The following is a 27,016-nucleotide window of genomic DNA, read 5'->3' on the forward strand; positions in this document are numbered from 1 at the left end:
GCACCATTGCACTCCAGCCTGGGCAAGAAGAGCAAAACTCCATCTCAAAAAAAAAAAAAAAAAAAAAAAAAAAATTATAAATCCTAGTTAATCTTTTCATGAGCTAACAGCTATTGAGCATTTTCTCTATACCAGGTGATATGGTTTGGCTGTGTCCCCACCCAAATCTCATCTTAAATTGTAGCTCCCATAATCCCCACGTGTCCTGGGAGGGACCTGGTGGGAGATAATTGAATCATGGGGGCGGGTCTTTCCCGTGCTGTTCTCGTGGTAGTGAATAAGTCTCACAAGATCTGATGGTTTTATAAAGGGCAGTTCCCCTACACAAGCTCTCTTGCCTGTCACCATGTAAGACGTGCTTTTGCTCCTCCTTTGTCTTCCACCATAATTGTGAGGCCTCCCCAGCCATGTGGAACTGTGAGTCCATCAAACCTCTTTTTCTTTACACATTACCCAGTCTTGGGTATGTCTTTATTAGCAGCTGAGAACAGACTAATACACCAGGCTCTGTGCTAAGCATTTTATGCTCATTGTCTCATTGAATCCTCAGACAAACGAGGAATCTCTGGGATAAATACTCATAGTAACCCCATTTCACATATGATCAAATGGAAGGTTAAAGAGGTTCAGTGACTTGCCCAAGGTCACAAAGGCAGTAAGTGACAGAGTGAATTTTATAACCCAGTTCAATTAGAGAACAAAGGTGAGATAAATGAGTACCTGATTCGACATGTGTGTTGTGTTTATTAAAAGGGAATAATAGCTCATCCCATGCCATAGTCTAACCTCCCAAGAGGACCAAGAAAGCACACAAATAGCACCCTCAGAAAGTGAAGACAAAGAGAAATATCCAGGTGTCACCTTGTCTTTTAGTTGAATACATTGGAACATTCCATGATGAGCAGTCGGCTGGTCGGTACCAGTACCCAGCTCTGTCACTGATGGGGCCAGTGGCTCTCATTATGGAAGCTTTATCCCTTCCTCCTCAAGGTAGACAGGAGTGTCCCATCTTCCTCACAGACTCATTTCAATGAACAAACAAGCTAGATTTTATTTACTAATTCTACTTCTAGTTACAAAGATAATTCATCTCCATCACGAGGAAAACTGGGACATCCCCAAAAGAACAAAGAAAATTTGAACACCCAGAGTCCCACCACTGTTATTGTTATACATCCTAAGAGTGCTTTTGTTTCAAGTGTGAATGTGTGCTGGTGTGTTTAATAAAATTGGAAGCTGCTGTGCAAGCTACTTGAAGCTTCTTTTGCTTGCAGTGAATCTTAAACATCTCCACAAATGTGTTTCTTTTCTTTTCTTTTCTTTTTTTTTTTGAGACGGAGTCTCTCTCTCTTTCATCCCAGCTGGACTGTAGTAGCGCCATCTCGGCTCACTGCAACCTCTGCCTCCCAGGTTCAAGTGATTCTCCTGCATCAGCCTCCCGAGTAGCTGGAATTACATGCATGCACCACCAGGCCCAGCTAATTATTGTGTTTTTAGTAGAGATGGAGTTTCACCATGTTGGCCAGGCTGGTCTTGGACTCCTGACCTCAGGTGATCTGTCTTGGCCTTGCAAAGTGCTGGGATTGCAGGCGTGAGCCACCACACCTGGCCCACAAATGTGTTTCTTAATGGCCATGTGGTATTTCATCATGCACTAATTTATTTAACCAACTCCATATTATTGGATATTAAGGCTGTTTCCTATTTTGCATGATTTTAAAAAATCACGATAGACTTCCTAGAAAATAAATTTTATATACATCTCTGATTATTTCCTTCAGACCAATTCCTCAAAGCAGAATTATCAGATTAAATGATTTGCACATTAAGACTTTTGATACATTTTGCAAACTCTTCTTGCAAAGGTTTATCTAATTTGTATTCCCAACCATTAGTTTATGCGATTTCCTACTTTCTCATTAGCGATAGGTAATATTATTTTTTAAATATACATTTGCCAAGTCAATGATTTAAAAAATTATATTTAACTTGCATTTCATTGATTAAAGTCTTTCAAGCATTTGTTGAACATCTACTTGTTAAATACTTCACTGGAAACTTTCACAGATATTATCTCACTTAAATGCACAACAGTTTTTTGAAGCATGTAGAATATCTTCTTTTTTTTTTTTTTTTTTTTTTTTTTTTTTTTTTTTTTTTTGTAGAGACAGAGGTCTTGCTATATTGCTCAGACTTATTCCTGGGCTTAAGCAATCCTCCATCCTTGGCCTCCCAAAGTGTTGAAATCACAGGCATGAGCTACCAAATCCAGCCAATTATCTCCTTTTTATAGAGGAGGAAACTTAAGGCTTGGGCTAACTTAGGTTTCACGGTAAACCCTGCCACACACCAGCTGTGTAATCTGGGGGGAATTTTCAACCTCTCTGAGCTCAAGAATACTAACGAGCTGACCCTCTTGAAAGTTCTTGTGTTTCTTCTACCCTATAAGCTTGGGTCCCAAACTGTAGAGGACCAGAAGCCAGGCAGATGCTGTAATACTCCTCTCTTGAACGCAAAAAAAAAAAACCCTACCATCTCACATATCCAGAGTCTGTCCTCTGCGACTTTAGAAATTACCTGGAAAAGAGCCTATCACAATTAGTAGGTCCTGTACGAGTAAAGATATCAACCGCACATAGTGGAATGTTCCTACATGTTACTGAATGAAGGAATGTGAACTCGGTGATCGACAAACCTACATGTCATTCCTCCATCACAATTTCTGCCTCAGGACATTTGCACACGTTATTCCCTCTGTCTGCAATCCTTTTCCTCCCAACCTTTTACCTGATTAATTCCTACTCATCACTAGGGCTATGCTCAAGAGTCACCTCCCCCAGATGGCGTTAGGACCCCTTGCCTTATCCCTTTATGCCATCGTGCAGTCTGTCTTTGTAGTAATTTCCACTGCCGCAATCCACTGAGGATGCACATAATTTCCTAAAGGCTGTTTCTCTCACTAAATGGTAAGTTCCAAAGGAGACAGCCCCTCTCTTTTTGTTCACTGCTGTGTCCCCGGTACTTACCACACGTCCAGTCTAAAGCAAGCACCCTCCAAATATATTATCGGAATGTAACAATGTGCGTTGTGCCTTACCATGGTTTTATCAACACCATGATGAAACGACATTAACTCTTGGACATTGTATCCTTAATCCTACTGATTCAGTGAAAAGATCCACTGTAACAATCGTTTGGAACCCAAAGAGGTTAACCTGTATTGGTTATGAAATGACAGTGTCCATTGTCTGATTTGTGAAACTTGCTGTGAACATGTTTTTAACGATTTTCCAATGGTGGCAATTGTTTGAGCTGTGGGGTGGGGACGCTGATTCCTAATTTGGATGATGTTCCTCTGAAAGGATAAGACTGACTGTCGTATAGAGTTGATAAAATTAGTTTCAAAGGCAATTTTTTCAAAGGCAACTCTTAAAAAAAAAAAAAAAAACTGAACCCATCAGAATAAATATCTATTTGGAGCACAGTCAGAACCTGTTCAGTGGAACTTTACTAATGCAGTCCTTTGGGGGAACAGGAAAGCCACTGACCTAGTTTCTCCATTGCACTTGAAATAAGCTGAATTGTCATTTCTTTATAATTAATTCACACTTCTCAGGGCTTCTTTGCCTGGGAAAGGTCCCAGGAGACCTGATTAAATGAATAATTTGTAATCAACAAGCCAATTGTTTCTTTTTCAAGGGGATGTGGCATATTTGATAGCTCTTGATAATTTGAGGGGTGTGGGCATCAAAATTACAAAAACAGAACAAATCTGCAGCACAAATGTACTCACCAATTTGCTGCTCTCTTCTGTCCCATATGTGTTCTAGAGGTCAAGTTCACAAAGCCTAGATCCATGGATTTAAGATAAATATCGGATTCACTAACGGTTCATAAAGTTATTTGCAGTGGAACCTCCAAAATGCCTGGCTCCAACAATTAATTCAGAGAAAGAGATTCTTGAAAAACCCAAACATTAGGTGTTACATATGGTATGACCGACACCGTTTTAAATCAGTCGGAATTCCTAAAGACTTTTCTTCTCCAATGCCTACACAAATTCCATTAAAACAAACAACCTCATTCCAGGGATATAAACCAGTGGGTACATATGTTCAGCTTCATCACACTCAAGGACAATGGATCCCAAATTCCCCTGAGATGGGCATGAGAAATCACGTGGGGTGATAAATTCACATGCAAGGCAACCCCTTCCTGTTTCCTCCACTTCCTATCCCCTCTATTCAGTCGGTAGAAAGAATATGAAAAAAAAAAAAATGGGTGTTCAAGTTCCTTGTACTTGTTTAAGCACATGGTATTTATTAGGCATTAATTGGCACACAAATATAAGGCACGAGTACTTAGTCCTCACCCTCCCCCCTTAGCAACATTAAAAGACATAATCGCATAGGGACACTCACTTACAAACACACTCGCACTCTCTCACGTACTTAAACACACTCAGCCTCACATCTTACCCTGTTCTGTTTATTAGGGTCTGTTTAAAAAAAAGGAAAAAAACTTCTTTTTAATCAAAAAAAGCAAAGCACATTCGAAAGAGGAAAAAAACAAAAAAACACAAACTTGGTTTTGAGTATCAATAAAATTAAAAGCTCTTGGCCAGCTCGTATGCTGGGTTTCATTTCATGTTATTACTTAATTAGAATTCCTATTTATAAATAAATAGTACCAGTAAAATATTACATCTGAAGAACCCTACCATAACGCTTTACTTACACACTTTTTTTTAATACTGTTTTCGGCTTTCAGTAAACACAGTTTTGGGTCGGCATTGGTGTGGGCGTGGTATCTTTGGAGAGACATCATCGGTGACCGTGTCTTGCCTCTTCTGTAGGAATTATGCATTTTGCTTCACATCCAGTTTGGATTGTTGGTGATGGAGGTTTGGAAGGTTGGGCTGGTCTTGTTTTTTTTTTTCAATTTTTTTTTTTTTTAAATCAGGAAGAATATTTATTTTGGCTTTCTGTCCACAACTCTTGTCAACACAGACCTTGCACTGTTATCACAGTCCTGCCTGCATGTAAACCGGGGCTTTTTAAGTTTTTCAAAGCAAGCTTTCCGGAAGGGAAGCTATAGGCCGTTTTAGCGACAGACAGCTGGAAAGACAGAGCTGGCAAGACGGTAGGGCTGAATAAGACAGGATGCCAGGGGGCGTCAGCGTTATCCTGACTCCATGGGTAAGTAAAGGCAAAACTGAGCATGTGATACTGGAGAAGGCAGGACAAAACCAAAGCAAATGGGGACATAGGGAGGCTTTTCAGAAACATCGCATGGCAGAGGTAGGTGCTTTTCTTAGTCAAGGGGAAGGGTGAATTTAGGTTTCAGGGGTGGTTTACTTGAAGGGAATCCCGCAAGTACACATTTTGATATATACTTGCCTCAGACCTCCCCCCAAATAAGGGACTGGGTCCCATTAAGAAAATTGAAAGAAAAAAATATATTATCATTTATTATATAACAATGTCAACATTAACACCAAGACAAGGAAAGACTCCAGCTATGCACTAGGGAAAAACACTCAACGAGGCAAGACTTTCTAGAGCCCAGAAGAAGGAATGGGGGAAGAGATCTGGGGAGTGGTGTGAATGTGGCTGGTTGATGAGTGTGGTGGTCGTGGGGGGTGGGACTCAGCTTTTTGTGTTTGTCTTTTTAAGTTTTGAGACAAAACAAGAAAGTCACATTTTTTAAATTGTGGTTTCAAGCTACTGATTAGATCAGCATCCAGCGACCTTGAGTGCAGATGTGAACATTGGGTGAAATGAAAAATCTTGTCCGTGGGGTTCTCTTGGCTACTGTCTCTCTCCTTCTCTCTCTTTCTCCTCTCTCTCTCTCTCTCTCTCTCTCTGTCTCTCTCTAGGAAATGTCTGTTGTGAAGCAGGCCTCGCTTTAGCTATTGTCGCTCCACTCTGGCACCATGCCAACTCCATGCACAGAGTGGTACTGATGTGGGGACAGAGTCCTTGGCACGCCATGCGAGTAGAGGAACTCGGGGGGCTGAAGGGTGCCAGGGGACTGCAGGCCAGTCTGAGGCCCACACTGCCTGACCACAGGCTGGTGGGCCACGGAGGTCTGGTGCTGGAACATTCCCTCTCCCAGCTGTGGGGAGCCATGGTTGGCCATGCCTGCCAGCCGGGGGACCAGGGGCCCCGAGGTGAAGTGAGCAGAGAAGTGCTGGTAGGGTAGCCTGTCCATGGGCTGCACGGTGGTGACAGTGCAGCTGCTGTAGGAAGGCATGCTTGGCCACGTGTTGCAGCTGATGTCCTCCAGGCTGGGCACAGGCTCACTGGGGGGCGCAGAGCTGGCATACATGCAGGCCTGCCGCTGTGCCGACTCTGTCCTGTAGGAGGCACCCAGGCCCTGCTGCTGTGGGTAGCCTGAGCGGTAGAAGGAATCTTCTTCACTGGGTGATGTCTCCATGTAGGGCTTCTTATAGGGATGGTCTGTGGTGGAACATTCTTCCTCTGTGAAGACAGGAGAGACAGCAGTGAGGCCAGGAGCAGGCACCAAGCAGCTAAAAGTGGAGACAGTTATTTGGCCAAAGTACTGAAGAATAAAGCCTGAGAGATGGTTAGCCCTAACTACCATTCTGAAAACAAAAGAAGGGGGTGGACTGTAATGGTTAAGACCTTAGGCTATGGAGTTCTATGCAAATAGTTTCACCTTTCTGGGTTCAGCTTCTTCATCTACAAGATGGAAAGGGTAATAATAGCATTTCCTACAAAGGGCAGTGTTAAGAATTAAAGGGAAAATACATGAAGCACTTAGTCCAGAGCCCAGAAACACTCAATGAATAGCAACTAACCAGGTGCAGCGGTGCATGCCCATAGTTCCAGCTGCTTGGGAGGCCAAGAAAAGAGGATCACTTGAGCCCAGGAGTTTGAGACCAGCCTGGGCAACATAGTGAGAACTTCCATCTCAAAAATAAATAAATAGCAATTATTATTATCTTTCCTCTTCTCCAGCATGTAAATTTCACAAAAGCAGGACATTGTCTGCCTTATCCGTCACTTTATTCCCAGAACCTGGTAAATACCTACTATTAACAAGAGCATCAACAATAAGTCAAGACAAACACATATAGTGTGTACTCTGCGTAGCACGATTCTAAGCACTCTCCATAAAGTAACACATTTAATCCTCACAACAACCCTACCAGGTGGGTTTTACTATTATCCTTATCTTACAGATGAGAAAAAAAAGGACTCATGGAGGTTAAGAAACTTGCCCAAGGTTTTACATGGCTGATAAACAGTAGATCCAGGATTAGAATCCAAGTAGTCTGACTACAAAGTCCTTGTTTTCCACTGTCTTGATACATAGAGAAGGCATGCAATAAATATTTGTATGATGGATGGATGGATGGATGGATGCATGGATGAGTGGGAGGGAGCTTGAATGAATGTTCAAATGCTTTCCTGATTCTTTATGTGAGCAGGTGCCTAGTTAATACTTGTTAAGTTGGTACAAGTTAATGTGTTGCTGTTTCCTGCTGAGCAAGTCACTTCCCTTCCCTGTGCACTAGTTATTTCCTAGTGTAGGGCAGTGGAGATAGTTCTGTCTCTGAAAGGGGGTCTCGTTTCACCACTTTGGGGCCACTGGCCCCTTTGAAAACAAGCAAAAGTGCTGGGCTCTTTCCTAGAAAACTACATTGAAACACAGTGTTTTGAAAACTGCATGTGCATACAAGGCTTTGCATACAATTTCAGGGAGTTCAAAAACTCCCTAAAACGCAGACGCCAGGTTAAGAAGCCTAGACGTGTCTGGATTTGAATCAGGCTCCTTTACTTAATAACTGTGTGATACTAGCAGGGCATCTATGCTCAGAGACTCATCATCATCTCTGAATCAAAGTGTGTAATACTTACCTTACTGGGTAGCTAAGAACTAAGTAAGATTGAACATATAAGTCTCCTGATTTCCGTCAACATGAACAGCTCTTGTTGCAGGGGTAACACCACCAGTCAAGCTCATGGCAGACATAATTCACAATAATACCCTCAAGGTATTCCCTTCAGGGGAAGCAATGCTTGGGGATATCTACCAAGGTGTAAACCTCAACACAGACTCATTACTTATCTGAAATTTTACCTTCCAAACTGAAAATTCTCTTTCCTCATCTTTCTGTCTCTTTCTAGTCAATAAATGTTAAGGAGTTATGTCTGTCTTTGGAGAAGTGAAGAAAAATGAAACACTGGGGCATCCATGCAACTCACTGTGATGGCTGATGGCCATGAAAACAGAATGCTGAACTAAATAACAAGAGGAAATGATCAGAGCTATTATTTATTGAGTACCTACTATGTGACCTTACTCTTCATCTCACAGTAATTCCTCAATTACAGTGTCTGCTGTAATGCCTGTCTCATAAAGGAAGAACTAAGGCTCAGAGAAGTGACTTGCCCAAGGTCACATGGCTGAGAAGGAACAGAGGCTGGAATCCAAGCCAGGTTGGATTGACCTTGCCTACACGCCTTGCTTCCAACTCTCTAGATTTCTAATATCCAGTGCCACTCATGCAATCATATAACAGATAATTACCGAGCTGCTCCAAAGTGCTAGGTATTGTGCCAGGTGCTGGAGATAGAGTGGTGAACAGGGTAGACATGATCCTGTTTTTGGTGCATGTCCTCAATCCCAGTCCATCCTACCATGAGCAGTAAGTGAGGGAGGCTGACACTCTGTGACTGAGAGGTGGTCCTCAGATATAAAGACACTAGTAAGCCATTGACTCAAGAGTAAATCCTTTGACTTTGGACTGGCTTGTAAAACAGTTCCCCAACCCAGGTACAGTAGATTGCGTTTGGGTTCCACCAACCAGCTCCATTTGTATCAATGTCCAAGTGACACCCACAGATAAGCCAAAAGTGTCCACAAACAAAACATATCTGTGTTAGGGTTGTGCCCACTTAACGGCAAGCAAACTTATTTTCAGCTAGACTCCTTCTGGGCCACATCTGGGATCTATAGGATGCCCAAAAAGTTTGTACCAAAAAAAAACTATGAAAAACACATTCTTCCAGGTGTTCTATCTACATCATGCCAATCATGCAGATGTTTGAAAACATCCAGATGAGTGAACGGCCACATTTTTCACATTTTAACTGTGCGGTTGTGTGTGTGTATGTGTGTGTGTGTGTGTGTGTGTGTGTGTGTGTGTGTGTGTGTTTGGAGTCTTGAAGACATTGCTATACTCAGCTTCGTTTTGTCCTCACCACCTCCTCCCTTGATTCCTTTCCTTCCATTCTTCCTTCCACCCCCCAGATTCATAAACCTGAGTGTTTCCATTGTTGCTGGAATCATAACTTTTGGGCTTTCCATTTAACCAGGCTGTTCCCCTTTTCAATAATAGAAAGTACAGCTGCAGGGCATCCTTGGCAAGAGAAAAAAAAAAACAAGGCAAACTAACTATTCTCAAGTTTCTGATCCCCTTCCAGATTTGTTACAAGTAAAAAAGGAAGAATAATAAGAAAACGGCCGGAACACATTTTGGAAAATCGTAAAATTATACATTCCAGTCTTTAATACCCCAAAGATCTAATGCAGAGCACTAAGAAAAACTCAATCTTGGTTTATTGATAAAAGCAAGTACTGAATATTCTCAAATTCCTCTCAGGCCTCATCACATTGTGAAGAAATTCCAACTCAAGGATCCACATTTCAGGTCAGTCATGATAAATGCTCTGGATGTAATCTCTGTGTTTATTTTGGTTATGGCTCAGTTTGTTTCCGTTTTTCTTTTTTCTTTTTGAGAGCCCAGTAACTGTTCAACAGCAAAGACCTATCTCCAGCCAAGTCATGATTAGCTTTCAGGGTTGGTAAATGGGCTAGAGTTAAGTATCAAGTCTTCTGATGAGATGAGTCCACAACTCGGCTTCAGAAAGTTGCATATTAAGAGTGGTCAATTACATTGCAACTATCCTAAACCCAAATGAGTCTCTTAGGTAACAGTAAAGTTCCTCCTGATTCTGACCATTCATGACATCATGGTGCTGTAGAAAACCCTAGTACTTTGGACTTTTCTAGATGTTTTTGATTCTAGATAAAGTGACTTTAGTATTGTATCCAGGGCACACATATTAAGGCACAGAGTTATGGCTCCAGTGCTCACTGGCCATGTGACTGTGGATGAATCACTCGGTCATTCCAATCTTAGTTCTTGATTGTAAGTGGAGATAATACCTGAGCTTTTTATGACATTTAATTTGAGGTAATACTAAGTGCAGTGGAGTTTTTATCTTCCTTGCACATAAGGCATTCAAATCTTGTCTGTCCAAATGACCTGGGTCCATTCTCTTTTCCCTCTTTCTCTTTTGGAAGACTGGACAGATAGCATTCTGAAAGCTGTCCCATACTTAGAAATATTTGGGTAGATTACAGAGCTGGAAAGCTCACAGAGTGCTTTCAAATATTAATCCTATTGAGTAAATATTGTCACTATTCTCAAATGGGTCATTTCTCTTGCCAATTCAGTTCATTCAGATGAAGAACCATTGTCGAGTCTTCCCAGACAGAGACCCTGAAACTCAGAGTAGTAATCTTTCTAGCTGAGTGACCTTCAGCAAGTTGGGAAGGTGGCTATAATTCAGGCCTTCTGACTCACAAAGCGGTGCTCATTCTGACAGATGGTCCCAGGCTTTCTATTTCATGCAACCCTACATGCTCAGCCAACATGAAAAGGTAGCAAACCTTGACTCTTATGGATGAGTAGATAGATGGATGGGTGGGTGAATGCATGGGTAGATGTATGGGTGGGTGGATGGGGGGATGGATGAATTAGTGAGAGGATCGATGGATGAGTGGGTGGATGAGTGGGTGGATGAGTGGGTGGATGGATGGGTGGTTGGATGGGTGAATGGATGCGTGGATGGGTGGGTGGGTAGATGGGTGAATGGATAGATGGGTGAATGGATGAGTGAGTGGATGGATGAGTGGGTGGATGGGTAGGTAGACAGATGGGTTGATAGATGGGTGGGGGGATGGATAAGTGGGTGGATAGGTGAGTGGATGGGTTGGGGGATGGGTGGATGGATGAGTGGGTGGATGGATGAGTGGGTGGATGGATGAGTGAGTGGATAGATAGATGATTGATGAATGGGTGGATGGAGGAATGAGTGAGTGGGTGGATGGGTGGGTGGACGCATGAATGGTGGGTGGATGGATGGGTGGGTGGGCGGATGAGTGGGTGGATGACTGGTTTTTTGTTTTTGTTGTTGTTATTTGTTTTTGATGTCCCCATGCTCTTAGCTCTTAGCATAAAGTAGGAAGAGTTGGAATGGTATTGTGGGAAGATTCTCAACTAGAAATCAAAAGAGTCAGTTCCAAATATCAGCTAGTCACTACCTGAAATCATTATATTTACTTACTGGCTTATTATATGTCCCATCCAGTAAGAATACAAGTTTCTTGAGAGCAGGAGCCTTTTCCACCGTGTCCTCCACTTATCCCAAGCACCTAGCACAGTGTCCATTATACATTAAGTGCTCAATAAATGAAGATTAACCTGATGCATCCATCCCAGTTCTGCCACTCATCAGCCACATAAGCTTAGAATCTAACCCTGTCTCTTGGTTCTCCATTAGACCCCTGCAAAATAGAGATGGGTGGCATCTCCCCTGGTTCAAAGACTGCTGCAGGGAGCTGGAGAATCAGCAAAGGAATGGATGTGAAATCTCATTTTAAAACACACAGCACTGAGAAAATGCACCCTGCAAAGCCCTTTTCCATATCTAATTCCCCGTCCCCTCTCAATCTCTAACTTTCCTTTGAATATCTGATTCAGTTCCTGGCTATGCTAGAATCTTTATTTGGGTTGCTTTTGCTTTATAATGTGAGTTGGGGTGAGAGTCAGGGGTGGGAGGGAGAAAGACAGACAAGTGCTCTCCCAGGCCCTGGGGACCTGGATTTGATTGAGTGGCATTGATAAAAGACCTTCCCAGCTTTTTTGGCTCAATCCATTGGGAGAGATAGTTTGGAGACAGCCGGTTCCAAACACAAGGAGCCCTCTGGCCTGCCTGCCTGAGCCTGACTCCTGGGCTCATTGGAAAGGAGACAGACAATGAGGGGAAGTCAGATAGTGGGGCAGGCAGGGGCCGGGGGAAAACCACCCATGGAGTTATCACTTAACGAGAATCCCAACTGGAAGGAAACCTCAGCTGATTCCTTATCACTTTACAATGTGGAGGCTGATGATGAATTGCTATTTGTTGTCTCCTAGGCAGGACAGAGAGCCCTTGGCTGGAATGTTCCCTGTCACTGGGAGCTCCCTTTTGGGGGTGGAGGGAGGTGAGAAGGGCAGAGGTTTCTGGAAAGGTGAAAGGATTTCTCCAGGGTGCACACCCCATTCACCCCAAGCCCACAGGCCTCAGTGTACATCTCAAGCCGGGCCACTCATGAGCTGGGTGACTTCGAGTAAGTTCCCCAGTGTTGGTTTCCAAATCCACAAAGAAGGGGCAATTCTTCACCTTGTTATTGCCAACCCGCCACTAAGACCTGATTCCACCCACATCTCCAGCTTCTCCCCACACCCTGGTCGGAGCCACCATCTCCTGTTTCAGACCACATGACGGCCTTTCAATGGGTCTCTGGTGCCAACTAAATAGTCCTGTGCTATCATAGCAAAGTGACGGCTTCCAAATAAAGAACTTAGGCATGTTACTCACAAATCTAAATCCCTCCAATGGATGTGCACTGGTGGTAGGATAAAATCGGACGTCCTTCATTAAAATGGCTTATACAGGTTGCCATCTCGCTGGTCCCTGCCTTTCTCTCTAGCCCTCATCCCCCACCACTTTGCCCTCGCCCTGAGTGCCAACATCCCAGCCTTCTGTTCAGTCCCAGGGGGCAGGCTCTCCCTCAGCCAAGGGGCTTCATGCATGCTTTCCTCTATGTGTGGATACCCTCACACCTCCCACTTCTCCTATCCAACACTCACTCTCCTCCGATCTCAGTCTCAATGCTTCCCTGATCTCCCACCCTAGACTGACATTCCAGTTTGATATTCCTTAACACTTTGCATATCTTCTTTATAGCATTCAATCATTTATTTTATTTTATTTATTTTATTTTTTTCTTTGAGACAGGGTCTCACTATGTCACCCAAGTTGGAGTGCAGTGGTGCAATCACAGCTCACTGCAGCCTCGAACTCCTGGGCTCAAGTAATCCTCCCATCTCAGCCTCCTGGGTTAGCTAGTACCACAGGCATATGCCAACACACCAGGCTAATTTTTTATTTTTTGTAGAGATGGAGTCTTACTATGTTGCCCAGGCTAGTCTCAACTCTTGGGCTCAAGCAATCCTCCAACCTTAGCCTCTCAAAATGCTGAGATTACAGGTAGGAGTCCCATGCCAGGCTTCACAATTTCAATTAAGCAATTTATAATTACTTGTGTAATGTCTGACCTGCTTGCAACAGTGTGAGCTTCATAAGGGTAGGCCTGAGGCAAGCACGTGTTTATTGAGCACTCATAGGTGCCAGGCACTGTTCTAGGTGCTTTCTGTGGATGATCTCATGTCCTCTCATCACAACCATATCAAACAGGTGCTATTGTTATTCTCACTTTGCACAAAAGATAGTTGAGGCCCAGGAAGGTAAAAAACTCGCCCATGGGCACACAGCTGCAAAGTGTCGGCAACTGTGAGTATTTCTACAATGGATCAGCCCCCAACTCCATCTCCCGCAGTGGCCCCTCCAAGTTGATTTTAAGTTCATCCGAGGATCCATTAAACGCTCCATGAAAGTCAAGTCATAACCTAAGAGGTTTGTGAACCTTGCATTCAAAGCCTCCCCGCCGCATCCTTCAGGAATGCATTTATAAGGATGCTGCTGTAAATATTGAACCTAAAAAGCACCATGATCCTTTTTAACTTCTTCCTGCCCGTCTTTTGGTCTGGCATTAATTTAATCGATTAGAGCTCCCTAATTCAAACCTGGTGAGCTCTTAATCAGCATGTCTGACCCAGTCTCAAAGACAGATCTTCAGTGGAAAATGAAATTTTGAGATTGTAGCAGATGAGCAAAGGTAACCAAGACAGTATAGAGTGGTGGTGAAACGCACAGGTTTAGAATCTGCAGACCAGGCTGGGGTTCAAGAACCACTGGCAGTTTTTGTTTGGAACCTTTCTGAGCCTCAGTTTCCCCATTGGTAAAGTGGGCTAATAATAGCATCTACTCCATAGTGTTGTCGAAAAAGCTTGATCTGGGACTTAGGAAGGGCACCCTTAAATATAATATAAAACAGAATCTCTATTCAGGGACCTGTAACCCATGGGACATTCTTAACCTCCTGCTTGTGCCTAAAGAGGCAGACATATTTGCAGGCATCTGGTCTCCAGTCCATCCGGCAGCAGATGTGCCGGGAGTCATGCCAGGGGGCCTGTTGGAGTGATATTGCTCAGGCCTTTGAGATTCAAGGAGTTTGGATTGGCTTCAGGTAAGTCTGGAAGTCAGGCCTCACCCAGGTCAGCTCCCAGCCCCATGTAAATACCAATGACAGCTCTTCCCTCCTTTAAAACACAAGATTGGTAAGTGTCAAATAGTCAAACTGTGTTACTTTCCTCATGTAACCCCAGCTCCAGAAAAAGCTACCAAAGCATCCATTCCCACTGGTTGTTAGCGAGTTGTTTTCTCCTAAAGGTCTAGGCACTGGGCACTGGATTCACAAAGGCTTGTGTTGACCACTAAGGCTGTGAGATTCAACAGGCCACTTTGTAGATTAACATTGGTGTCGTTTAGAGCAAAATAGTTACTACTTTCTGAGTCAACCCTGAGATAACATATGATGTGTATGATTTTTTGACATCTTTGCACCAAGCCTATGAGATGAGTCGTACCCTGAGGCCAAATTTACAGATTTTTTTTAAATGAGGCTTGGAAAGGTTAAGTAACTTGTCACTATTTATAAAAATTTTTAAATTGCAAAGGTGAACTTCATCCTGATTTATTCTGCAGACCATAAATGTAAGCTTTAGCCTACACCATCCCCTCTGCATCTGTCTTCCCAAGCTTTCACCTAGAGAGGCAGTCTTCTCTGGCAGACTGATTAAATCAATGCCAGACCAAAAGACAAGAGGCAGATTCCTCCTGGGAATCACCTTCTGGAGTGATACCTGCCACATACCCAATCATAGCTACCACCTACTGGGTACTTGCTAAATATCAGATGCTTTAGGGAACATCATCATTTACAAAGTGAGAAACCAAGGCTAGGAGAGGCTAGACCTGAGTGAGGTCACACAAGAAGCAGGGAACAGAGATGAGATTTGAACCCGCATCTCTCTGTCCCCAAAGCCTGCAGTCTCCCCACCATGCCATCTACAGCTCACGCCAAGCAATGGTTCTAGCGAGCTGAACTCCACCACACCACCTGTGCCACACACCTCTATTCTGGCTCACAAGAAGGGCCACCAGGAAATTATTTCTTTAGCATAGCCCCTTTAGATTTGAATGACTTAGAAAAAAAAACCATTCATTTCTCATGTGGCAAAAAAAAAAACACGGAATGCCTCAGCTTAGTAGATTTAAATGGGGGATGAGATGGGAAAATCATTTGTGATTTGTGTGTGTGTGTGTGTGTGTGTGTGTGTGTGTGTGTTGGTTTTTATCAGAAAAAAAAAGAGTTCAAAATCCACTTGGGAGAAACACTGACACATATGCCAGAGAAACATTCACAGTCACAAGGGGTTTTCCTACATCATGTCTTGTAATACAATCAGGGACCACTCAAGCAACCTCCCTGCCTACCAGAGGGGGTTGCAAAATAAACTCCGTTTTCAGCTTTCCAGTCAATTCTTCCTCCTTAGTGGTTAAAAATAAAATGATGCAGTCTAGGTTCATAAAAAGATATCCAAAACACATTCTAAAGTTTCAAAGGAAAAAAAAAGCAAGTTGCAAAATACATACAGTGTGATTTCATCCATATTAAAAGGTTTTTTAAGTGTTGGGTGTGGTGGCTTATGCTTGTAATCCCAGTACTTTGGGAAGCAAAGGCAGGTGGTCACTTGAGCCCAGGAGGTTGAGACCAGTCTGAGAAACATAGTGAGACCCTGTCTCTACAATAACAAAAAGAAATTTAGTAGAGTATGTGATTGCATGCCTGTAGTCCCAGCTACTAGGGAGGCTGATGTGAAAGGATCACTTAAGCCCAGGTGGCTGAGGCTGCAGTGAGCCATGTTGCACCACTGCACTCCAGCCTGGGTGATAGAGTGAGACTCTGTCTCAAAAAAAAAAAAAGTAAAAATAAATCTAGTTCAGTCTCTGCACTCTCCACGTGTGTGTGTGTGTGTGTGTGTGTGTGTGTGTGTGTGTGTGCATGTGTGTATAAATGAATACAATAGGCCTGAATATTTCAAATAAGTTTTCTCCAAAGAAGGGGCTGGAACTGGAGGTGGGAACATGTCAAGGGAACTTTTAGTTTTAGCTGTATGGTTTAAATTTCTTATCTCCATGTATTTTTGTGTTGTTTACATTTTTAAATAAATAAAGTAAATAAATGCATACTCCTTCCCCCGAACCCCAACCCAAGGAAAGGAAAAGGTAAGAAAGCAAGCAAATTGACCAGGGGTGATCACACTCACCTTTCCTCTTGGTGCAATGGTAAATTTGGCTATGCTCCTGGGGCAGTGGGTATGGGTTGGGTGGAGGCAGGAGGTCCTGGGAGGGGCCAGAAACACCATTCTCACACTGGTATTGGGACCCCAAATTGGATGAGGTGGAGAGAGCTCGAGACTCGCTGCTGAAAGGACTGTGGTTGGAGGCCACTTTTTGCCTCACGGTGCTCCTGGGGACCACGGGATATTCTTTACTGAAAGAGAAAAGATGGGAGATAATGCTTATCAGTGCCCTGATACAGATTTCCTGAGTGGCTGAACCAGGCATGAGAGAATCACCAGAAAAGTCACAGAATAAGGGAAAAAAGGGGTCTTTAATGAATAAAATGATCCAGTTATATTCATGTCCATCACATTTCACAAATGTATATTTGGGTACTAATTTTTCATGCCTTATACATCAAGCAAGTAGATTTACCAACAGTTCTATACCTAAGCAGAAAAGTAAATAAACACCCCCAGTTAAGAACCGCTTTGAACAATCAATAAACACACATGGTATTTTGAAATATGTCATTTTAGTCTACGTATGTCTTTAAATTCTCTAATTTGAAAGCTAGTTAATCTGAGTATTTATTTAGACTTAAACTGTGGGTGTCCATCTTTAAGGTGGGGCTCAGGTCATTGCCCAAAGTTAGTAAAAACTGGTAGTTGACCACCTAGGAAGGTCAGGTATAATCCTAGGTTACTCTCATCTGGATAGATTGCTGCTAGTGTCTTAGAATTTCCTGCTGAGTTTCTGTCCTTGTGACCACTGATGAACTTAACTTCTCCACACCTTAGTTTCCCCATCTATAAAGCAGGGATAATGAATGTCCCCAGTTCAAAGGGCTGTTGATAGAAGAAATGGGTTAACGAGTTAATCATGAAAAGACTCAGAAAGGTACATGGCACACAGTAAATGCTCAACAAATGGCAACCATCATCATTACTGTTATTCTTTTGGGCAGAGAGAATAGAGGGAGGGAAAGAAAATGAGAAAGAAGGAGGAACAAGGACATAGAAGATTAAAAAATAAAAAGAGAAAAACAGCATGGGATCTAAGATTACGCAGCTCCCAATTCAGGACCCCTTCCCTATCCCTTATGGGCTGTGTGTCCATCTGACACGCAACCCTCCCCTGAGCTTCAGGGCCCACACAGGCAAAGTGAGCATAATAAAAATTCCATGACATCATAGGTATAGCCTCCCTCAATGTGCTCAAAATCTGACCCCTCACACTCTTAGGATTGGTCCTCCACATTCCCTTACCTTCAGATTTCATACCAGGTGTTCCCATTTCTTTTCCTTAGAAGGACTCAGTAGAAACCTCTCCTGGGAAGAGGGAAAGTCGTGCTGTGCAGCACGAGGAGGCTCAAAGGAAATGAGAGAGGTGGGGAATGGATCAGATGTGGGAGGTTGCAGAGGAGTAGAGAGAAGTGGGGGCGGGGGGGTGCTTCAAGATAAAAGGGACAAAGAGAGAAATAGCCAAGTATGTGAAACAAGAAGAGCTTGACCCCTAACATCCCATATCCAGCATTTAGGATGGGGATAGGGAATCTTGGGCATGGCATTTACAAACTGCATATATTGCTATACAGCATTTATAAAGTATTTTGGTAACTATATTTCAAACATAACTGGCTTCCCTTGTAACCTATGTATTCTATTTCATGCATTTAATCATATTATTCTTAGAGATGATTCATAGACTTCAACACACTGCCAGAGAAACCCATGGCATCAAACAGGTTAAGAACCCTAGAAGGAGCATGTGTCAGTAAATTCCAAACTTCAGTCGGACACAATATTCACCATGACATAGAACCATCCATTCTTTAACTTATGACATTTTAAAAATTAACCATTTATCCAAATAAGTTAAGCTTCACTATAAGTGATCATATCTGTGAAATTACAGGCTTGTGGTGCTAATTATAGTTCTTTTAATGCAATTAAGACAAATGTTTATGTGCCTATGGTCATAGCAACTCAGGAGGCTGAGGCAAGAGGATTACCTGAATCCAGGAATTTGAGGCTGCAGGGTGCTATGACTGCACCATTGCACTCCAGCCTGGGTGACAGAGCGAGACCCTGTCTCAATCAATCGATCAATCAATCAATCAATGCTTGACTATTAAAATTAAAGAGTATACCTGGAATAATCTCATGTGCAAAGAGCTACACATAATGCATTTTGAAGGATCTTGAATTTGTCCATTTCATCCTTTCTGTGACTCTATGTGGTAGGTATTATTTTTGATCCCATTTTACAGACAAGGAAGTTGAGGCCCAGGGAGATGAAGCAACTTGTTCAAGATCACAGAGTTAGAAAGAGACACAACTAGAATTCTAATCCAATCATTTCCTCATAACTTTTGCATTGTCTCGCAATGACGTCTTTCAATTTTTACAACACAATATGCTTTTAGGGGAGCAGGGTTTTGGGGCACAAGACTCTTTCCACTTCTACCCCCTCAAGTGTGTGAACATCTCCACCCTATATCCCTGCCTTTGTTTGTCATGTGAAAGTACACCAGAGTGGCCAGGCAGGGACACTGAGCATCTGCCAAGTTTCCATGAGGCTATAGACACCCTCAGGACACCCAGGGGTCTCCTAGCCCAGCTTCCCTGTGCCATCTCAGAACCAAAGCTGGAGCCATCTGAGTGGCCGCATCAGTCAGAATCACCCCCTGGGGCCAGGAGGCTGAAAGGAATGGGATTAGCTTTATGGCTCTTGCTTTGTGGTTCGAGCTACGTAATGGAAAAAAAAAGAAAGAAAGAAAGAAAAAGAAAAAGAAGAAAAATTATAATAACAATAAAACATTATAAAAGTTGTCAAAACTCACTGGCAACTCTATTTAGATCTATTTAGTTCCAATATTTCGCTGTCAGAGCTCCAAGAGGAAGGGGGAAATCTCTTTTGGTTTTATATTTTTAATAGGAAAGGTTTTGCTTTTTAATTAAAGAAAATGACCTCCAAAAAATGTTGGCTGAGAGAATTTACAAGAAAATATATCAATGGACTCCGTGGAATTCTCTGTTCCAGTACAGCCAAATTGCAAAATTGCTCTCTGGAAAGGCCAAGTCCTGCTTTTGATTACCAACACAGAAGTTGGAAAAGCAATATTATCCCAATAACCACTTGTCCCTCACAGCTTGTTTCCCTCTAAGGAGCCTGAAACATCATCTCTATCACCGATCATGAACATCTCTGTTAATGCCTGAAGTACAATGTCGCCAAACCCCTCTGACAGGTGTCAAAATACGGGTGTGGAAAGGGGAAGTAACTTCTCAATCATTATACAATTACACAGGCAAAGGAAAGAAAACGTTAGAATCAAACAACAGCGGGGCAATTTTCACAGAGCCCGTCCATGGATCAAAGGAATGATCAATCAAAGAAACGTGGTTAGTATCATTATGGCAGAAATCTCTAAAGTCCTCCAGATGAGAAGATAAAACTATTTTCTTGTACAGCTTAAGAACATCCATGAAGAAACAAGGACACAAGAGAATTAAAGTGAAAGCTGAAAAGCCCTTGTGTCTCTGGAAATACAGGCAGCAAAAAAAGTTTGCTCTTTTTTTAATCGTCATTATTATCATTCTCATCTACATTGTTCTTCAAGTGCCTCCTAATGTTCCAGCCACTGTACTGCTTGACTTATATGCTTATCCTGATTTGATCCTGGCAAGAACCTCGTTTCACAGGTATAGTTAGATTTACATTAGAGATGAGAAAATGCAGACAAGCCAGGCACAGTGACTCACGCCTATAATTCCAGCACTTTGCGGGGTCGAGGCAGGCAGATTACTTGAGGTCAGGAGTTCAAGACCAGTCTAGTCAACATGAAAAACCCCGTCTCTTCTGAAAATACAAAAATTAGCTGGGTGTGGTGGCAGGCGCCTGTAATCTCAGCTACTTGGGGGGCTGAGGCAGAACAATCACTTGAACTTGGGAGGTGGAAGTTGCAATGAGCCAAGATCATGCCATTGCACTCCCGCCTGGGCAACAAGAGTGAACCTCTGTCTCAAGAAAAGAAAAGAAAAAAAAAAGAGAAGAAGAGAGGAGAGGAGAGGAGAGGAGACAAGAAAAGAGAAAAGAAAAGAAAAGAGACAAGAAAAGAAAGAAAAGTAAAAGCAGGTGCAGAGAGGTTAAGTGACTTGTCCCAGACCACACAGCTAAGAGGCTGTGTCTCACCCAGGGTCAGTCCTATTCCAAATCTCATGCCACCTAATACTTTTTAAAAAGCACATACACAGAAATGTATTTTCTCATAGTTCTGGAGATGCGGGTGCTAGCGTAGTCAGTTTCTGGTGATGCCTGTCTTCCTCGCTTGTAATGGCCCTCACATGCTAGGCAGGGAGGGTTAGAGTGGGGAACTATCTCTCTCTCTCTCTCTCTCTCTTCCTCTTTTCTATAAGGCCACCATCCTGTGAGATTCAAGCCTCACACTTAGGACCTCATTTAACCATTTTTTTTCCTATTAGTTATCCTGTTTATTATTTTCACATAACATTTTTAAAATTTTTTGTTTTGCGGGAATAGGTAGTGTTTGGTTACATGGATTAGTTCTTCAATGGTGACTTCGGAGATTCTGATACACCCATCACCCGAGCAGTGTACACTGTACCCAATATGTAGCCTTTTATCCCTCATCCCCCTCCTGCCCTTCCCTCCAAGTCCCTATATCAAGGGGAATAGTGGAATGGGGGTGAGTGATAAAAGGCCCTATAAGCCCAATATTTCAGCCACCTAATACCTAATAATAAGCAATTGTCACCTCCATACCAACTAATTAGCAAATCTCACTTTAGAAAGCATGCCGGCAATGAGAGAATTGAACATTGGCTCCACCCGGGCAATAGCAAGATCTACTGATCAATTCTACTGTTTGCAGAAACTTTAGTTTGCAACAGTCAAATCTCACTGCTCTCTCTGTATCAAGCAGCTATACTGCATCCCACGGACAAGCTCTGACAAGAGTCTGGGGCCCCCCCACCCCAACACGAGGGTATCCTGAGTACCTCGGCTGGCCTTGGGTATCAGCACCCACAGACCAGCTTTTCCCCAGCTCTGCCCTTCTCTCACATTCTGTTCCACGTGAGTGAGTGCAATGAATGACGCCATTGTCGCCGGGTCTGGGTTGTAAAACGTTACAAGGGAATATTGAAATCCATGGCCAAACTGCATCCTCAGCCTCCCTCTAGCTAATGAACACCCCGGAGAACGCTTTCCACCACAGCTGACTGAATTGGCCTTTTCACGGGAGCAGGTGGTAGGGGCGCTGGCATGTTCGGATTTTTGTGTTTGCTTGTTTTCCCCTGGTGATCCTTACCCAATTTCTGGCAGCCTTTTTCAAACAACTAAAGCAGTGCACTGGGGCAAGGCAAGGGACTGTTAAATCTCTCTTCTCTTGGAGCAAATTCCTCTTCTCAATAGTGTTTTAATCTGTGATTAAAATTAAAAAGGGGGCCACATCACCCCTTGAGAGCTTTCTTGATTTATTAACATTCTAATAAACTTGAGGAAGTTGTTCTGATCTAACATGCGTGAACACAGTAGGGACTGCGGAGGGCACACCCAAGGCTGGATTTAGCCTAATGCAAATAGTAAATAATCACTGGCCTCTTCAAGTCTGCCAAGTGCTTTCTCAGTTTACACTACACCAGCAAGCTGGAGAAGGGCGCTGGGTACCATGTTGCTGATGAGAATAAGGGGACACAATGTTCTCACTTATAAGTGGAGCTAAAGAATGTGTATAGCGTGGGCGTAGAGTGCGGAATAACAGATATTGGAGGCTTGGAAGGGTGGGAGGCGGCTGAGGGATGAGAAATTATTTAATGGATACAATGTATACTATTAAAGTGATAGTTACACTAAAAGCCCGACTTCACCACAATGCAGTAGGTCCATGTATAAAAGCTACCCTTGTACTCTCTAAATTTATACAAATCTCAAAAAAGAATGCGGGTGAGGGCACAAAGAGGTTATAAAACTTCCCCATTGCCGGTTTTTTCTTTTGTTTGTTTTTAAGACAAACTCTCACTCTGTTGTCCAGGTTGGAGTGTGGCGGCGTGAACATAGCTCACAGTGACTCCAAGCTCCCGGGCTCAAGGGGTCCTCCCGCTTCAGCCTCCCAAGTAGCTGGAACTGTAGGCATGTGCCACCACACCCAGCCAACAGTTGTATTTTTTTTCTAGAGATGGAGTCTTGCTATGTTACCCAGGTTGGTTTTGATCCGGCCTCAAGTGATACTCCCCTCGGCCTCCCAAAGCACTGGGATAATAGGCATGAGCTACCTTGTAAGGCCTAAATTTCCCATTGTTGACTCAACCAGGGCTATATGACTTGAGAGATGCCAAGAAACTCAAAGGCACTTCTCTTTCTGGCCTTAAGTACCCACCACTTATAAAAATTTTGGTTTGGGGCCTTGGGTCCCCCCTGTTAAATCTGTAGATAATATCGTATCAGAGTGGTAGCATCAAGCTCAGGCTCCAAAGTCAGGCCATGTGAATGTGCCTGCCTTCAGTATCCAGCCACGAACTTGACCACTACGTTGCTGGCTAGGTTCTCCCTTTTCCCAAGCCTCAGTCTTCTGTCTGTAAAATGTGGATAATAAAATAGCCACCTCTTCGGCGTTATAAAATGAAATGATGCATGGAAAAGCTTAGCGTGTATATATATATATATATGTGTATATATATATATATATATATATGCGCACATATATATATATATATATGCGCGCACACACACACACACACACACTGGGGACACGTTGCTCAATAAACACTATTTTGTATACATTAATATATTTTGGAGAAGAGGTTCTTAACCAGCAAGGGCTTCCAATGGGTATAAATACCCAAAAATATCAAATATTTAGAGCTGGTCACTTTTTCTAGGAAGAGGTTCACATTTGCATTGGCTACTCAAAAAGGGTCTGTGATTCAAAAAATGATTTTGACTCAAACTATAGAGATGGTTTGGAAATCATGGGGAAGATTCTTGGACAATTCATGACATCACCCTTTGTCTCAGTTTCCCTGTTTGCATAACAGAGAACAAAAGGCCTATCTCACAGGGTAGGTGTGGATCCTGTGGGTAAAAGCTAGATGTAAAACTACAGACATAAAAGGACAATTCAAGCTAAACTTTGTAAAACTACAGACATAAAAGGACAATTCAAGCTAAAGTTTGTTTGTTTGTTTTTGAGATGGAATCTCGCTCTGTCACCCAGGCTGGAATGCAATGGTGCAGTCTCAGCTCACTGCAACCTACGCCTCTCAGGTTCAAGCGATTCTCCTGCCTCAGCCTCCCAAGTAGCTGGGACTACAAGCGCCCACCACCACGCCCGGCTAATTTTTGTATTTTTAGTGGAGATGGGGTTTCACCCATATTGGCCAGGCTGGTCTTGAACTCCTGACCTTGTGATCTGCCCCCCTCGGCCTCCCAAAGTGCTAGGATTATAGGCGTGAACCACTGCACCTGGCCTCAAGCTAAACTTTTAATGAATTTATGGTAATCATTCATCAAATAGTCTAGTACTGAATTGAACAGCTCAATATTTTCATCCAGTCTTGTAAAACTAACCATTTAAACCAGCTTAACTGTGACTTAGGTTTAGCCTTTTCTTTTACATGATTTTGGAACCAGGGTAGGGTGGTAAGAAGGAGTCTTCTGAGGCCTCCGTCCTTCTGGAAGCTGGAAGGCTACAGCTTTCTCAAACTGCTTTCTGTACCAAAGGGATTGTCTTGAGGCATCTTTTGTCCCAGGGAAAATCATGTGAAGGCCACTGATCATTCAGAAGTAAGCCAAGGACTTTCTGGTGACCTTCGCTTCTGACGGTGACCTTGGCAAAGTCACCCAAAGCAACTATTTCTGAAGGAATGCTGAATGTTTTGTGTGCTAATAGAAAAGTCTGCCTCCTTCCCTGTTCCAAACAACTACCAGGTAGCGCATCTCTTGGAAAAGAAAATCTTAATGTGAGGATATTGATTAGTGGAGTTGGGTGGTTGGGGGACATGGCTTAGGGTGGGGATGGACAAAGACGAGGAACTTCCTCTAAGGGAGTTGGTTTCAAGCGTGGCTGCATACCATCGTCACCTGGGGAATTAAAAATACATGTACTGACACCTAAACTCACCCCCAGAGAATTTGATGTTATTGTTCTAGGGAACAGCATGGACATTGGGAGTTTTTAAAAGCTTCCCAAGAGAAAGAAGTATTCCACGAAAGGTATACACTGGACGATCCTATTTATAACAAAATTCTATAACAGACAAAACTAATCTATAGTGAAAAAAGGTCAGGACATTGATTGCCTCTGGTGAAGAGAAGGAGGCAGGGAGTGACTAAGGAGATGGGAAATGAGAGAATTTTCTGGGGTGATGGAAATGTTCTATGTTTTGGTAGGGGCTTAGGTTTCACAGGTATGTGCATGTACCAAAAAGTGAGAGGTGTACTTAAGATTTGTGCATTTCACCCGGTATAAATTCAACCTAAAGTAAAGGAGTGTGAACAAAAATTGAGTCCTAGTTAATGATGTGCACACTGAAGTGTTTGGGGTAAAATGTACCCATGTCTGCAATTTAATTTGAAATACATCAATAAAAAGAAGGAGGGAGGGAGGGAGGGAAGGATGGAAGCATGGATAGATGAATGGATGGATAGATGAATGAATGGAGGGATATGTGGTAGGTCAAATATATAGCAAAATTTTAACTGTAGACTCTAAGCAGTGAGTATATGGGCACTCATCGTACAAGTCGTCAATGTTTCTCACACACCTTCGATTTCTCATAATAGAACACTGAGGGGAGAACTACAGGTAATTCTAATGTTCAGTGTGAGTTGAGTACTAAGTAGAGAAAAGGGTTGCCTTTTATGTAAAACAGCCCATACACGGGCTTTGTTTGCAGAAATACAATCACGTGTTCATCTGCATTCTCTAGTGGTCACTCATTCTCTAGAACCAAGGGATTACCCGGGTGTGACTAGGGGACACCTCCATCAGAGCCACTGGAGAAAATTGTTGAAGGGCAGTTTCTGATCCATCCCTGGAGCCACTGACTCAAATCTCTGAGAGTGAGACCTAGAAATCTTTTTTAACAAGCCCCTCAGATAATTATGATGCCTACCAAAAGTTTGAGAAACACTGCTCAATTGTGGATGAATGAAACATACAATTCAATAGTGGTGAAAAATATCCCATTAAAAAATGGGCAAAAGACCTGAATAGACATTTCTCAAAAGAAGACATAAAATAGACAAGAGTTATATTAAAAATGTACAACTTCACTACTCATTGAGGAAATGCAAATCAAAGCCACATGAGATATAGCACCTTATACCTGTTAGGATGGCTATTATCAAAAAGACAAAAGATAGCAAATGTTGGCAAGGGTATGGAGAAAAAGGAATCCTTGCACACTACTGGTGGGAGTGTAAGTTGGTGAAGCCACTATGGAACACAGTATGGAGGTTCCCCAAAAAATTTAAAATAGAACTATCATCCAGGTGCAGTGGCCCACGTTCTGTCATCCCAGCACCTTGGGAGGCCAAGGCAGGAGAATAACTTGAGCTCAGGAGTTGAAGACTAGCCTGAGCAACATAGCAAGGTCTTGTCTCTACTGAAATTGAAAAACATTAGTAAGGCATGGTGGCACGTGCTTATAGTCCCAGCTACTTAGAGGGCTGAGGTGGGAGGATTGCTTGAGCCCAGGAAGTGGAAGCTGTAATGAGCCCCGATCATGCCACACACTCCAGCCTGGGCAACAGCATAAGACTTTGTCTCAAAACAAAACAAGAAATAAATAACCAAAAAATAGAACTATTATATGACCCAGGGATATACGTATATTCCTCTTCTAGATATACACCCAAAGGAAATGAAATCAGTATCTTAAAGAAATACCTACACTCCTATGATCATTGCAGCATGATTCAAAAGAGCTAAGATATGGAATCAGCCTGAGTATCCATGATACTCAGGATCCATGAGTGGATGATTCATCCATGAGTGGATGAATAGATGAAGAAAATGTGGTGTGTGTATATATATATAAACACACTCTAGAATACTATTCAGCCTTAAAAATAAAGAAGGAAATTCTCTCATTTGAGACAACATGAATGAACCTGGAAGACATTATGTTAAGTGAAATAAGCAGACACACAAAGATCAACATGACATGACTCACTTATAGGTGTAATCTAAAATAGTCAAACCTGTAGCAGTGGAGAGGAGAATGGTGGGTGCCAGGAGCTGGGGAGAGGGGAAGTGGGGAGATGTTTGTCAAAGGGTACAAAGTTTCAGTTATGCAAGAGACGTAATTCCTGGAGAGCTAATGTACAGCAATGTGAATACAGTTAACAGCACAGTATTGTGTACTTAAAATTAACTA

General features: G+C 42.8%; 1 protein-coding gene across 2 annotated transcripts in view; it reads right to left on the reverse strand.

Annotated features, from left to right (window-relative positions):
* Positions 1-4,297: 4,297 nt before the first annotated feature.
* TBX5 (T-box transcription factor 5) overlaps positions 4,298-27,016 on the reverse strand; it is a 54,034-nt gene continuing 31,315 nt past the window's right edge. For both annotated transcript variants that reach the window (XM_050749772.1, XM_050749771.1), the window contains exons 8-9: positions 16,595-16,821; positions 4,298-6,482 (exon numbers count right to left, since the gene is read on the reverse strand). In XM_050749772.1, the coding sequence (XP_050605729.1) occupies positions 5,908-6,482; positions 16,595-16,821 (802 nt within the window). In that variant the 3' untranslated portion in view covers positions 4,298-5,907. The remainder of the gene's footprint in view (positions 6,483-16,594; positions 16,822-27,016) is intronic.

This window comes from Macaca thibetana, chromosome 11, assembly GCF_024542745.1.
Source record: "Macaca thibetana thibetana isolate TM-01 chromosome 11, ASM2454274v1, whole genome shotgun sequence".
Classification (NCBI taxonomy): Eukaryota; Metazoa; Chordata; class Mammalia; order Primates; family Cercopithecidae; genus Macaca; species Macaca thibetana.